This window comes from Grampus griseus (assembly GCF_964374135.1).
Source record: "Grampus griseus genome assembly, chromosome: 15".
Taxonomy (NCBI): Eukaryota; Metazoa; Chordata; class Mammalia; order Artiodactyla; family Delphinidae; genus Grampus; species Grampus griseus.
The window spans coordinates 74275060-74290619 of record NC_139009.1 but is presented as its reverse complement, the minus strand read 5'-3'; the positions used below and the strand labels follow the sequence as shown (position 1 = coordinate 74290619).

General features: G+C 48.1%; 1 protein-coding gene across 5 annotated transcripts in view; it reads right to left on the bottom strand.

Annotated features, from left to right (window-relative positions):
- The window catches only part of ELMOD3 (ELMO domain containing 3), a 28484-nt gene extending 12950 nt beyond the window's left edge, over nt 1-15534 (bottom strand). Inside the window, exons 1-9 of one of the 5 annotated variants that reach the window (XM_082672628.1) lie at nt 15326-15534; nt 14151-14327; nt 12579-12852; nt 8661-8738; nt 8086-8158; nt 4393-4461; nt 3368-3459; nt 1878-2001; nt 1521-1643 (exon numbers count right to left, since the gene is read on the bottom strand). In XM_082672628.1, coding sequence (XP_082528754.1) covers nt 1521-1643; nt 1878-2001; nt 3368-3459; nt 4393-4461; nt 8086-8158; nt 8661-8738; nt 12579-12632 — 613 coding nt within the window. In that variant the 5' untranslated portion in view covers nt 12633-12852; nt 14151-14327; nt 15326-15534. The remainder of the gene's footprint in view (nt 1-1520; nt 1644-1877; nt 2002-3367; nt 3460-4392; nt 4462-8085; nt 8159-8660; nt 8739-12578; nt 12853-14150; nt 14328-15325) is intronic. The other 4 variants (XM_082672630.1, XM_082672629.1, XM_082672631.1 and 1 more) reach the window with 4 other exon arrangements.
- Between the last annotated feature and the right edge of the window lie 26 nt (nt 15535-15560).

Below are 15560 nucleotides of genomic sequence, written 5' to 3'. Positions count from 1 at the left end.
TAAAGAAATATCAGATGTAAAGAACCAAACAGAAACTTCAGAAAAATATAATACCTAAAATTAAAAACTCACTGGATGGGCTCAACAGCAGAATAGAGACCAAAGAGGAAAGAACCAGTGAACTTGAAGATGGAACAATATAAACTGCCCAATCTGATCAATAGAGAAAAAACAAAACAAAATAAACAGAGCCTTGAAGACCTCTGAGCTATACAGAGATCCCCCTAAAATGAACAGAGCCTCTGGGACCTGTGGAACAGTAACAGAAGATCTAGCATCTGTGTCATCAGAGTTGTACAAGGGAGGAGAAAGAGCAGGGCTGAAAAAAGTACTCAAAGTAATAACGGCTGAAATTTTACCAAATTTGCCAAAGACATAAACCTACAGATTCAAGAAGCTGAGCAAACCCTTAATAAGATAAGCCCAAAGAAATCCACACTAAGACATATCAGAGTCAAACTCCTGCAAACAAAAGAAAAAAAACAAACAAAAGAGATCTTGAAAGCAGAGAGAGAAACAACTTCTTATCTAACAAGGAGGAATAATTCAAGTGACAGCAGATTTCTCATCAGAAACCATGGAGGCCAAAAGGAAGTAGCACATTTATTTTCAAGCGCTGAAAGAAAAGACCTGTCAACCTGGAATTCTACATTCAGAGAAATTATCCTTCAGGAGTGAAGGGGAAATCAAGACATTCTCAGATGAAGGAAAGCTAAAGAATCTATTGCCAGCAGACCTACTTTAGAAAATGGCTAAAGGAAGTTCCTGAAACAGAAAGGAAGTGATAAAAGAAGGAATCTTAGAATATCAGAAGAAAGAACAATGGAGAGAGTAAATATATGGGTACATACAACAGACCTTGCTTCTCCTCTTGAGTTATTTTAATTAATGGTTGAAACAAAAATCATAACACTGATGTCATTCTCAATGTACACAGAGGGAATATTTAGGACAATTATATTATAGATGAAGGAAGGTAAAGGGACTTAAACACATTGTCAGTACCAACAGAGCACCAATTAATTATGAGTATATAAAGTTTCCTTTTTAAATTAAGATATTTTCCTATTCTATACAAATGTAATTTGATAGGATTTTGAAAAAATAGTACAGTCCCAAAACAGGTGAAATCATTTTGTTTCACTCAAAAAAATGAAATAATATAAAAAAAAATTGTCATCGACAGTAAAAGAAAAGAATAAAAAGAAAACACTGGATTCTAAATCCTATCACTCCCATGCTTGCTATCTCACTTAGAGTAAATATTTCACACTGGCCTGCAAGGCCCCGAGCGAACTATTCTCCTTGTTCACTTCAGCCACACTCCTTGCTATTTCTCAGAAAGAGGTACACACATTTCACCTCAGGGCCTTTGCATTTGCTGTACCCTCTTCCTGAAATGCTCTGCCCCAGATATCCTGTCTCATGGTGCTGACATGACAGGAAGAGGACTGCCTGGGTTCTCACGCTAGTCCTGGAATAAGGAGTCAGGGAGAAGACGAACCATTCCTCTCTCTTACCCTGAAAGCCCAGATCTTCCCAGTGGTCTCCGTGGAGGGCACAGTCAAACTTGGAGCCGGTCAGCTTCTTATAGATGGTCTGGAGGACTCGGCCATGCATTGGGTCTTGGCTATCCAGGCCACCTGCCCCAAAACACACCCATGCTCTGTTGGATTGGCCCTCACAGGAGGACTGAGTGCTTCCCAGAGAACGGTACAGCCCAGACAGAGCTGGCCGGTGCTCCAGACACTCTGCTCTCCCCCCAGCATGGTAAATGCAGGAGCCCTGGCTTAGTCTCAGCAACCGGGTAGGCAAACTGTGCTCTCTGCCTGACCACTCACGCGGCGCCTGCCTTGGGGCAGCCCCCGTGCACTCACACTGAGCGATGGTCAGGACCAAGTCCCTTTCTTCACGGAGGCCCTGGTGGAGCTTGGGAGGCCCGAAGAGGCAGTGCCGGAGGGCAGCAAGCCCGGTCCTTCGGATCGTTGGCTGGATTCTTTTCTGGGGAGGAAGGTGCAGGCAATAGGCAGAGTGCTGTGATCATTTGCTTTAATGAACTTACCATCAGGCTCAGTACAGGACCGGTCTTGCAGAAAGGAGTGGCTCCCCCACTAACTGGCTGGCCTCTGGGCCAGGGAAATGGGGCAGAAGCTGTGAAGCATCTGCGAATCTCTGGAGACAGGCTCTTCCAGCTCGTAGGCTCTTTGTAAGTAGAGAGAGATGTCCCCGAGCACAGGCATTATCATCCGGTTGTCTACATTTGGTCCTCTGGGCTTTTCCAGAAATAGCTATGTCACTGACTACCAAGGAAGCTAGAGGTGGCTGGCTATGGGGGCTGGCATCTCACAGATGCCAGGCCAAGTTTCCCAGCAGGGCTGCTTCTACCCTTTGTATGTCTGTCTCTGTCTCTCTCTGTAAAGGACATAAATATAAAGTCTAACAGCTCTCTCAGCTTCCAAGATAAGACAGTCAGTGGGGGGGGGACTTCTCTGGCAGTCCAGTGGTTAAGATTGCACGCTTGCAATGCAAGGGGCGCTCGTTCAATCCCTGGTCGGGGAACTAAGATCCCGCATGCCATGTGGCACGGCCAAACCAACAAACAAAAAGACAGTCAGTGGGCACTTTTTTGGAGCAGGATACCCCTGCGGGGAGCTGGCGCCTTCTGTCCACACCACAGCAGCAGTGCCTAAACCAGCTCCTGCCGACCTCTCCTTGTTCACAGCCATTGCCGCAGGGCTTAGGATACTCTGATTTCGGCAGCCTCTGGATCTCTGGGTCCTACAAGCCAATCTGATTCCTATCTTTTTAGCCTCGCTCCTTGAGCCAGGCTTTAGGTTGAAGATCTGAGATCACAGTTCTCTAAACTTACTACTGGTCACCAAGATTCCCCAGAAAGCTTGTCAGCTTTTACTCTCCTTCATATTCTTTCTTTTTCCAACCCCACATATTTTTTAAATTCCCAAATAACTTCTTGTTCCTCTAGGGGATGGAAGATTTTCCTGCGGTGGCAGTGAATTACTCAGCTCTCTGGACAGGCTGCCCTGCTTCCCCATGGAACTCCCTAGCATCTGATTGCAGACCTCCCCATCCCTAGGAGGAGAAAGCAGGGAGCAGCTCCACGGGCCCCTATAAGACAGGGCCACTAGAGTTCTGGGGGCACAGTCCCTGAAAGGCCGCCGGGGCCCACATGACATGTGGGTCCTTGGCCACTTGTGATCCTGCGCCCCGAGATTTCTTAGTCGAGACAGAGCCCTCGCCTGGAAAGTTCCATCTTGCTTGCCCAGTGCCCTATCCTGGTGGGGAAGAAACCTGGCTCCTGGGAAGAAAGTGCTTTGCTTGAGACCCCCAAACCTCCCTACTGTCATACCTTGAAGGAAGAGAGGTCCACGGTCTGGAAATGCTGGAGGGCCTCAATGAAAGAGATTAGCTGCCCAGGCTGGTCTGAGCTGGCCCGGCTCCCTGTGGCAAAAGGGAAGACACTCTGGCACTTGTAACAGTAGTCATTCTATCAGCAGACATTTACTGAGGGCCGCTGGTTGCCACCTCTAAGCCCAGCGCTGACTTTCAGCTGTAAACGTCAGACACCTACAGTTACAACCAAGCCTCCTCTGTCAAGGGGGTGGCGTTATCTGCTGGGCTGACTCCCTTTCGGACCCGGCTGTGCAGAGGCTGAAGTGAGTGGAGATAGATCTGCAGGGGCCCCTAATGTCCACTCATCTGTGAGCGGGGGCAAGTCACTGCCTGGAGGAGGTACCCACGCAGGAGCATGCTACAGGTTTGTTTAGGGGCCTTTCCTATCTTCTACTTTGCCCCTTCTCACGCCCTGGATACGAATGATCCCCTATCCAGCCTTTGCCACAGGGTACTGACTCATCAGTCCGCAATACAGGTGATGGCTGATACAGTCCACTCTAACATCTCTTCAGGAGCTCAAGTGGGGTTCAGGCTAGATTTGGGTCCCAGTTCTCCCCTCCCGCAGCTCCATCCAAACCTCCTGAAAGGCACGAGAGACAGAGGCTTCCAGCAGATGGCTTCAGCCCCCAGTTCCAGGGACTTGCTTGTATAGTGAACAGCCTGCTCGACCTGACACAGGGGTCCTGGCTGCCTGCCTCCATCCTCTGCCTGACCTCATCACCCTGCAGACGTTGACCCTGATGAAGGTCCTCCCTGTCTTCTCTCACGGCTGGCAGCCCTCTCCCCAAGGCATTCATCCCCATTCCCTCCAGAGGTCGATGGCATCACCTCTGAATTGGGAAAAGAGATTTTATCCTATGTCACGTATTGGAAATGAGAAGACCCAGGAATTCTGTATCCTAATCCCAGAGGCACAGAACATTAGCCACACGGGTGGCTCGTGTGCTTAGCAGCAGCGGGCTGTGAGGAGGCAGTTACCTGTCTCTGGCTGGATACTGTCCACAGCTTCCCATTCTTCTTGGGCTCGGAGCACCTCTGTATTCATAACTGCAATAGTGAGAAAAGGAGACCGTCTGAGATCGAGGTGTGTCCGGATTGCTGTCGTAGCCCCTGGCCTTCCCTGCCTGCCTTGGGCCTTGTTGCTACCCTCTGACATGCCAGAGTGAGCTTTCAAAAAGGCAGATCTGACGGCAGCCTGCTGCTCAGAACCCTCCAGGGCGTCTCCATAATTCTCAAGATGAAACCCCAACTCTTCACAATCGGGAGACTCCTTACCTCTCTGGCTCTGTCCTGGGGCATCCAGAAGTACCTGAAGTCTCTCAATAGCCCCCTTGGGTGCCTCTGCACACCCCGCTCTCCCACCTTCAGTTCCAGCCCCTTCTAGCGCAGTTCCATCTCATCCTTCAGCCAATTCCGGCATCACCCTCACCTGGCGCCTTCTTTAGCCTCTGTAATCTGCGTTAGGAGCTGCTCCATGAGAGACCCCGACACCCCATGCTTACCACCATGTTGCAAACTGTCTTGCCCACTGCACTGGGCGCCACAGGAAGGTAGGGTTCTGAGCGCCTGACACATGACAGGTGCACAATGAATGTTTTTGTTGTTTGTTTGTTTGTTTGTTTTGTTTCTGGCTGTACCTCGCAGCATGCAGGATCTTAGCTCCCCAACCAGGGATCAAACCCGTGCCCCCTGCAGTGGAAGTGCAGAGTCCTAATCACTAGACTGCCAGGGAAGTCCCCACAATGAATGTGTGATGAATGAATGAAAGCACAACAAAAGCGAGGGAAACAGAAGAAAAAAGCAGCAGGACAGGCGCTCTATAACCACCACACAGCCCTCTTCTCCACACCACAGCTGCCACTCTCTGGGCCAAACTGCTGGCAGCATGGCCCATCACTGGCTTTTCCCATTTGCTACGGAGGACACTGGCCGACAGTGGGCAGGATGGAGAGACCTCTGTTTGACACCCAAACTCGTGAGCCTTCTAGCCTGGGTGGTGAAAGCAGGTTAGGACAGCTCCCCTCTGCCTCGCAATCCGGGCTGAGGACGTTCACGTGACAGTGAACTGTTTTGTAAGTATACTTGCAAATTAAAGAAAAAGGTACCTCAAAATCAAAACACTAAAGGATAACGAGGACAAGGAGGCTGCTGGGGAGCCGGAGGGCTCAGCTGGCAAAGCACAGCGCAGAGCCAAACTGCTTGTCAACTTTCCATCTCTGTCCCTCACGAGCTGCGCTTCTTCGGGCAGGTCACTTAACCATTGGTAATCACTCTTCCAACTATTGTGAGGAGGACGTAACTCTTCAGATTCTAGGGGAGTGCGTAGCCCAAAGGCCACTCGCTCAATAAACATCAGCTAGTATCACTGACGCAGTTGTGGGCTCGGGTCTAGCAGGGATGTGGACGGTGGGAGCAGAGGAGATGGGTCCGGGGTCCTGAATCCTGGACTTCTAGGACATTCAATCTTGCCAGCCCCAGCCCGGGGTAGCAGACTGCACCAGGGCTTCCGAACTAGGTAACTTCAACAGAATACAGAACACTCAACCTGGGACAGTGAAGAAAACAAAACTTACTTCCAGCATGCTGAACCCTTGGGAGATGAAAAAGAGGGACAAAGTGGCTAAACAAGAAGAGCGGAGCAGCAGCCATGGATCTCATCACGACGCTGAGAAGCTCCCCACCCTTCACCCCTCATCCACATCCAGCTTCACTGACTTCATGACTTCAGATCATTATGAGCAACTCGATCCATCTTTCACCCCCCACACCTTCACCTGCAAACGGGTTGATCAAAGGTTGTGAGCCAGGAGCACAAACCTCACAGGCAAGGGTGTGGGAGCTTACTGTGACAGCAAGGTAGTCAAGAGAAAGTCCGAGGTCTCAAGCAGCAACGCAATCTGGTGCCCAAACTGGAGACAAACATCCAACCCGTGTAAGAGCATCTCTCTCCTTTCCTGGTTCCTTTAGGACTCCCACCTCTGAAGATGATCCTGACATAAATACTATTTTTCCCCTAAACTGACAGAAGAACGAGGAGCCACAGCACGAATCTCCAGGACAACAAACCCAGGTCCCGTCAGTACGGCTCTTTATCGTTTTTCCTTTTGTCAACTGCCTCCTTTATTTAGGCCCTCTTCTACTTATTCGCATATAAACGGCACAGCTGATCTAGTCGGCCTATTAGTTTAAATTTGCTGAGAGCAATCTGGGGAAAAAATTGTAGTTCTTTAGTATGATTAAGAATATCTGGGGCTTCCCTGGTGGTGCAGTGGTTGAGAGTCCGCCTGCCGATGCAGGGGACACGGGTTCGTGCCCCGGTCCGGGAAGATCCCACATGCCGCAGAGCGGCTGGGCCCGTGAGCCGTGACTGCTGAGCCTGCGCTCCGCAATGGGAGAGGCCACAACAGTGAGAGGCCCGTGCACCACAAAAAAAAAAAGGAATATCTGGCACATAAATGCCAGTTGCACTGAAATAGAAAATACTTTAGCATTTAAGGCAACATCTCTAATAAATGTTAGGTTTGTCACCACATGGTAAAGACAAAATTCAATTAAAAGATACTTTACAGACCTCCATATAGTTTTTCTACATTGGAATATTTTTAACAGACCCCATATTCTTAGAGATTACATTTTCAGTTTACAGAATTTAAAGACAACAACGCACACCAATGAGCGTTCACTATGATTTACATTCTGTGTGCTAAGCACTTTACACTACCTCATTTAATCCTTACACAACTCCTATCATACAGGTTCTGATATAATCCCTGTTTTATAGATGAGGAAAGTGAGAGTCAGAAAGATTAAGTTACTTGCTCAAGGTCATAGGGCTGATGGGTGAAAGAGGCAGGACTTAAGCCAGAGATATCTGGCTCCAGAACTGGTTCTTCTGAATTGGTGAGTGTGCTTTTCTGTGTAATAAATTAGCAAGTGGAATGAGCTTTAAATATAGTATGGGAAGAGCCATGTCAAGCAGATAAAACAGGATAACTTTTCAAAGGCTTTTCACCCACTCTGTCTCATTTCATTATCACAACATCCCTTTGAGGACAAAGGAGGTACTAATATTTCCACTGTAGACACAGAGATTATATGATTTGCCCAAAGGCGCACAGTAAGCTACCAGCAGGGCTTGTGGGGCCAAATTAGAACTCAGGTCTCTAACTTCCCTTGAAGGATGATAACTCTATGAAGTGCTACAGGAGGGGCGTCCCTGGTGGCACAGTGGTTAAGAATCTGCCCGCCAATGCAGGGGACACGAGTTCGAGTCCTGGTCCGGAAAGATCCCACATGCCGCGGAGCAGCTGAGCCTGTGTGCCACAACTACTGAGGCTGCACTCTAGAGCCCGCGAGCCACAACTACTGAGCCCGCATGCCACTACTGAAGCCCGCGCGCCTAGAGCCCGTGCTCTGCAACAAGAGAAGCCACCGCAATGAGAAGCCCGCGTACCGCAACGAAGAGTGGACCCCGCTCACTGCTACTAGAGAAAGCCCACGCGCAGCAATGATGACCCAACGCAGCCAAAAATAAATAAATAAATGTACATATATATATATATATATATATAAAATTCTACAGGAAAAGTAGTGAGAGAAATTCAAATGAGGAAAAGCAGACCCACAGGGAGCTCCGCCTTGAGTCCCACCCAGGCTCCGAGGGGGACTTACCAGCCGGCTCCCAGCCATTATTCGCTTCTGCCGTCAGGGCCCGGAGGATGCCGTGGTTCTTCAACTCTGAGATCTGTAGGGGCAGCTGACCCTTAGTGCGAGGGCAGAGTCCACGTCCCCCCACCCACACAAACAAGTCCCACCCGCTGTACTGAGTGTCCTCGAAACTGGAGGCCAGAAGAATCTAGTCTTCCCACATGGGTTGGTTAAAACCAATCTTAAAGAGAAGCACCCGGAAAATGCCAACTATGACGGAGCAGTTGAGTGACGTGAGGACAGGTATGAATATATGCTCTCCTTGGAGAGCAAACAGACAAAAATCCACTCAACTCAACTGAGACAGAGGTGTGCTTGCGGTATTCCCGCTGCATTCTATGTTCTGCCTCATTATAACAAGTATCTTATCAGATAGAGGTTGTCTTGCATGCCTGTGCCTTCCCCACACCCCCATCCAAAGTGTGAGCTACTGGAGGGCAGGGTCTGTGCCCTCCTGTGTCCCGGTGCCTGGCACCATATAGCAGCAAGTAACACAAGCTTCTGCTGACAGGAAGCACTGAGGTGTGGGTGATACGTACAGGAATTCCCCTGAAAGCCAGAAGAGCACTGTTGTCCTTGTCACATGGTGGAGGGTACCCAGCAGACACACCTTCAACCTGCAAGACAAACCAAAGTCAGTCTCCTGGGCACGTAGTAGTCCCTCAAAGATGACAGCTTAAACGTCACACCTTTTTCCAATAACACACACACACAAAATGGATGAACTCCTGAGAAGTCAACTACAAGGAATACTGTAAGGGAAAACTCCTGTTTAATCAGTCTTAAGAAAAACCACGAAAAGCTTAATGTTAATATAATCTTTAAAAAAAAAATTTTTAAATATATTTAATTTATTTATTTTTGGCTGTGTTGGGTCTTCACTGCTGTGTGCGGGCTTTCTCTACTCGTGGCGAGCGGGGTCTACTCTTCGTTGTGGTGTGCGGGCTTCTCGTTGCGGTGGCTTCTCTTGTTGCGGAGCACGGGCTGTAGGTGTGCAGGTTTCAGCAGTTGTGGCACGTGGGCTCAGTAGTTGTGGCTCGCGGCTCTACAGTGCAGGCTCAGTAGTTGTGGCGCATGGGCTTAGTTGCTCCGCGGCCTGTGGGGTCTTCCAGGACCAGGGATCGAACCCGTGTCCCCTGCATTGGCAGGCGGATTCTTAACCACTGCACCACCAGGGAAGCCCAATGTTAATATAACATTATACAGATTTCCTTGCTCCGTTCAAGGTCTCGAGGCTCTGAGTAAGTAAAGTTGAGTGTAGCACTTTCCTCACTTTTGGCCTTTCTGCTCAGCCAAACCTTCCCCCTACTGGAGCTTAAAAAACCATCTGACCAACTTTTTGCAACTCATATCACCAATACAGGGCTAATTTTCCTAATATGTTAAAAAAAAAAAAAAAGATCCTACAAATCAGTAAGGAAAAGAAACAACCCAGTAGAAAAACTGGCATGGATATGATTTACATAAAAGGAAGCACAAATAGTTCTTAAACGTGAAGAAATGCTCAACCTTACTCATAACAAGAGAAATGTCAAATAAAACTACTCTGAGATAATGTTTTTCACTTATCCTATTATCCAAGATCAAGAAGTGTGTTAACACTGTGCTGGCTAGACGACCAAGAGTTATAAGACACTGGAGAGTGAATTGGTATCACCTCTCTGGCTTGACAATATCTGACGAAATCACATATGCTGTGCACATTTGGGGCCTGCAATTTCATTCTAGGAATTTATCTAACACATATAGTCATCCATGTACAAATGACATGCTGACAGTGTCATTCATGGTAGTACTGTTTATAAAAACAAAAAGCTAGAAAAACCCTGACTGTCCACTAATGGACTTTTAATTTTATTTTATTATACTTTATATTTTCCCCCCAGTTTTACTGAGATATAACTGACATACAGCACTGTATGAGTTTAAGGTGTACAGCATAACGATCTGACTTATATACATCATGAAATGATGACTACAATAGGTTTAGTGAACATCCATCATCTCCTATAAAACATCCATCATCTCCTAAAAAAACACTTTTTTTCCTTGCGATGAGAACTCTTAGGATTTACTCTTAATAACTTTCATTTATAATATACAGCAGTGTTATCTTTATCATGTTGTACATTACATTCCTAGTACTTATTTTCTTATAACTGGAAGTTTGTACCTTCTGACCACCTTCATCCAATTCCACCCCCACCTCTAGTAGCCACAAATCTGATTTCTTTTTCTATGAGTTCCTTTGTTTGTTTTTGATTTTTTTATTTTTGGCTGCGTTGGTCTTTGTTGCTGCGCATGGTGTTTCTCTAGTTGTGGCGAGCGAGGGCTGCTCTTCGTTGCAGTGTGCGGGCTTCTCACTGTGGTGGCTCCTCGTTGCAGAGCACGGTCTCTAGGCACGCAGGCTTCAGTAGTTGTGGCTCGCTGGCTCTAGAGCACAGGCTCAGTAGTTGTGGTGCACGGGCTTAGTTGCTCCGCGGCATGTGGGATCTTCCCGGGCCAGGGATTGAACCCGTGTCCCCTGCATTGGCAGGCGGATTCTTAACCACTGTGCCACCAGAGAAGTCCCTATTTGTTTGTTTTTGAAGTATAATTGACCTACAACACATTGTTAGTTCCTGGTGCACAACACAGTGATTTGATATTTCTATACATTTCAAAATGATCGCCATGATAAATCTAGTTGTCACTAATGGACTAATTTTAAACAAATTAAAGCATATCCACTCAATGAGATCCTATACAGCCATAAAAAAGAGTAAGAAAGTACTTTATGGACAATTTGCAACAATCTTCATGATATATTAAGTGAAACACAAAGGGCAGGGTATATACACTATTTTGCCATTTGAATTTCTAAAAAACACATAAATATATTTGCGTGTCTTTACAGAGACTATTTCCAGAATTATATCCAAGGAAGTAGTAACTTTGCCTCCATCAGGAAAATTGGGTAGCTGGGGGACAAGGGTGGAAGGTAGTTTTTTCACTATATGTACATCCTCTGTACTTTTGGATTTTGAACCATCTGCAGAATTATTTTCTCTAAAATAAATAAAAGAAAAAATAATAATTAAAGGAATCATTGCTTACGTCAAGGACCGAGAATCTCAGATTGTCCTGTTACTCTAATCCCTTCCACATATTTTTGCCAACTAACACTCCTTAAACACAGCTTTGACTTTTTTGATTTCTTTTTGCCTGGGACACAAGAATGGACACTAAACACACCACAGCTGAGCTAACTCCTCCATAACTGGCCTCACGATGCCTAAGCACTGTTGTCTCCCAATTTGATCCAATGAACATATGTGCTGCAGTTCCTCTCACCTCCAACCCCTGGGTCATGTGATTTTCCTCCAGAATCCGCCCTCACCTCCACCTTCTCAGTGTTTTCTGGTCCCTTCAAGATCAGTTCCACCTCCTCGGGGAGGCCGACCTTACCAACTGGGGCTACAATGGTCCCTCACGTCTCTAAGTCCTATAGCCCCTCTGTATGCGGCACAAGGACCTCTGCAAAAGACCCATCTCCCCAGTCAGACTGCCGCTTTGAGTGCAGGGACCTTCTCGTATACTTGTTTTATATTTCTTAGACCATTTGCACAGCACTAGGCTCGAGATACATTCTCAAAAATATCTGGTAATTCATCGTGCTGAACAGCTCCCTGGAGAAGTCTGTGTGCTCAGGACTCATCGCATCCTTCCTTTCCCTCTCCGATTCAGTCCTCTCTAGTGTCCAAAGATGGATGTTCTCTGGAAGAACAGTTCATCTATCTTAGAACAGTGACAAAAACCTCCCTGGACTCCCAAAGCACAGGCTTTGTCCCCATTCTGGCCACTGAATCCCACAGGCTCCATTTAAGACTATTTCTGGGCAAGGTGGTGAAAAAAGGTAAGGAATGCAGGGTAAGCCACCAGGCTAACACGAAGACATAGCACATTGGGGGACTTCCCTGGTGGTCTGGTGGGTAAGACTCTGTGCTCCCAATGCAGGGGGCCTGGCTTCGATCCCTGGTCAGGGAACTAGATCCTGCAGGCTGCAACTAAGACCCAGTGCAGCCGAAAAGAAAAAAGAAAAGACACAGCACATTGATTCAGGGGTCCTGACAATAATTAGGCCAAAACACGCACTGGAGACAGAAAGGGCCAGTAAGGTAAGCAACCCAAATTGATGAAATACACATTTCTTGGGGGATTCTGCCTGAAATTCTCTTCCCACCCAAGCAAATCCAGACCCAAATCCCATAGCCCACTTAGAAAATAAGCTGTCAGGAAAGGCAATGGACCCAGAAGTGACTAGAAGCTTCTTCTAGTAGAACAAAGAGAACTAGAGTGAGGATTCTTCCTACACATTTCTGAAGGTCCACGTCCTCTTGAGGTACGCTCTGTCTTATTACCATTAACAACGTAACCCAAACCAACGCCTTCTTTCCCAAACAGAAGTGCTTGCTTACCTGTCCCCCTCTTAATTCTTTCTCATTATGGAAAGAGCAAGGGTTTTCATTCATGACTCAAAATCATTTGTTCAAGTGAACTCTGTCCTTGGGCTCAGAAAGGAGTTTAATAAGGTCTGAGATTAGAAGCTCTGGGGAGAGCCCTAGATCCGACTGTTCTACCTCTGCCTTCCTTCTTGGCAACCACTTAGACTAAGAACAAGAAAACAGTCCCTGTGTGCCATCACCGGGGTGCAGGTTTCTGTGAGTCCCTGAGGTTTCCGGAGCATCAGCCCTGAAAAAAAAAAAAAAATTAAAGAATAAAACTGGTTTCATCATTCAATTATGCCTCTGTTAAGAACTGACTTGAGGGCTTCCCTGGTGGCGCAGTGGTTGAGAGTCCGCCTGCCGATGCGGGGGACGCGGGTTCGTGCCCCGGTCCGGGAAGATCCCACATGCCGCGGAGCGGCTGGGCCCGTGAGCCATGGCCGCTGAGCCTGCGCGTCAGGAGCCTGTGCTCCGCAGCGGGAGAGGCCACAACAGTGAGAGGCCCGCGTACCGCAAAAAAAAAAAAAAAGAACTGACTTTAAAAATCTTCAAGCAGCTGTAAACATATTCTGAATAAACAGTCTTCTTTAGCCAAATGCCTGCCTCTTACTATCCATGTCACCGGATGGAAAGAAGGGGTCCCTGCAGGAGTCCGAGAGCTGGACCATCAGTACCCAGGAGGCAGCACCAGTGTAAGTGGTGGGGATCTGTTTCTGACGATGAAGTTACTGAGATCTGGGGCAGCATCTCAAAGGGGTGAGGCTGATTTAGAGTGACACGTCGGTGCACGGTCTTAGCTTAAGTGCTCAGGCTTTGCTTAGGTCTCAGACGCAGGTTGGGCCTAATACCAGATTCGGTTCCTACGACGGTAGAAACTCAAAATGCAACACTGTGCCTACCCTTCCTCAGTTAGCACCAACATTGTACATGTGGCAGCTGCCTAGCCAGGGTGGCTAGCTCGAAGCCCTTCCTCCCATGAGTCCACCCTAGGAAGAGGGCTGGACAGGCCCACACCTCATCATGGGGGAAGTGGACACCACGGATGTCTGTCACAACAAGAATGTGGATAAGTATGCAGATGACTGGCAGTCGTACCTCACAAACTTGGTTGACTTTTTTTTTTTGGCACGCTGCACAGCTTGCAGGATCTTAGTTCCCTGACCAGGGGTTGAAGCCAGGCCCTTGGCAGTGAAAGCGTGAAGTCCTAACCACTGGACCACCAGGGAAGTACCCAGACTTGGCTGACTAAGGACGGAGGGTGGCACTGCCCTGAGGTCAGCCCTCCAGAGAATATGATCTGGGTTCCCTACAAACTGGCTGCCAGTAACAAGATGGACTCTTTGTCAGGGGGCAGGACGCACTGACTGATTCCTAACACCAAGAGCAGGAACACCTCCCGACTCTAGGGCTAGACATTTGGCTCACTGTAACTGAGGGGGAGGGCAGTGCTCCTCAGGAACTAGCTCTCTCTGGGGTCTCAGCATCTGCCTCCCTTTCCTTTCCCTCCCCCTTGACCTCCATGACAGCATATGACCAAACACTCACACACTGGCCAACCTTGCGAAGGTGACAGGCAAGTATGGTGACGGCAATCTCAGGAAGGCTCTTCTGTTACTGGGCTCGAAATGTATCAAGCAGCAGAGATGCATGACCAACTTTACATGCCTGCTGGCGCCTCAGTTCTGGCTGCCGCCCTGCTGGGGACTTCAATAGGGACAGTTACTATCTGTAAGAGAGAAAGAAAAGAGCAGAAACTGTCAAACAAGCAAGTACTGGAAATCACAAAGTCACTCCTACCAATATTAGGCAAGTTCCTCATGGCTGGGCCTGAAGAAATGGCCATCCTATAAAGATGGATCCTTTCCAAATTCAGTATTTATGGTGCACCCACTTTACTTTTTTTTTTTTTTTTTTTGCGGTACGCGCCCCTCTCACTGTTGTGGCCTCTTCCGTTGCGGAGCACAGGCTCCGGACGGGCAGGCTCAGCGGCCATGGCTCACGGGCCCAGCCGCTCTGCGGCATGTGGGATCTTCCCGGACCAGGGCACGAACCCGTGTCCCCTGCATCGACAGGCGGACTCTCAACCATTGCGCCATCAGGGAAGCCCACCCACTTTACTTTTTTAATTAAAAAAAATTTTTTTTAATTGAAGTAGAGTTGATTTTCAATGTCATGTTAGTTTCAGATGTACAGCACAGTGATTCAATTATATATATAATATATATCTGAATACAGATATTCTTTTTCGAATAGCTTTCCATTATAGGTTATTACAAGATATTGAATATAGTTCCCTGTGCTATACAGTAGGTCCTTGTTTATTTTTATGGTGCACCCACTTTAGGCAATGAGCTACATTAAGGGCAATGATTTTAAGTTTAAGCTTGCTGGAGCTTAAACTCTCTGAATAGGTATTTAACCTAGAAATTGGGTCCACACCTTAAATAAAAACGCGCACACAGGTGTGCCACTTCCTTCATCGGCCTTGTCGCTGGGGCCTCCCCGGCCCTTCCAGCCCCGACCAGGCCTCCGCCGCAGGCATCACCATCCCAGGGGGGCGCCGCAGCCAAAACTACTGGCCAATTTGGGGTCACAAATCCCGGTGCTCGCCGGCTGGGATACGCGTATGTTAACAGAGATCTCAGTCCATCGAGACACCCAGCCAGAGAGGGTGGGACTCCGGACAGCAACTTTCTCGGTGGGGAAAACAGGAAAGCAACTTGCCTCAGGTCATCCAGCGAGACCAAAACCGATGTCTCCGGTCTGCCAGTAAGGAGTCTCTCTCTGTTCTGCAACTCTCAGCCTTGTCTCGCCCCAGAGCGACCATTTCCGCCCCACATTCCTTCTCCTTGGACCCCCGGGTCTCGCCCGCTGAGCCCCCGAGTTCCCAGAGCTTTCGCGATTGGGGTGCCTCAGCCCCTCCGGGCCTCCTCCGCGCATGCGCACGGGCCTCCT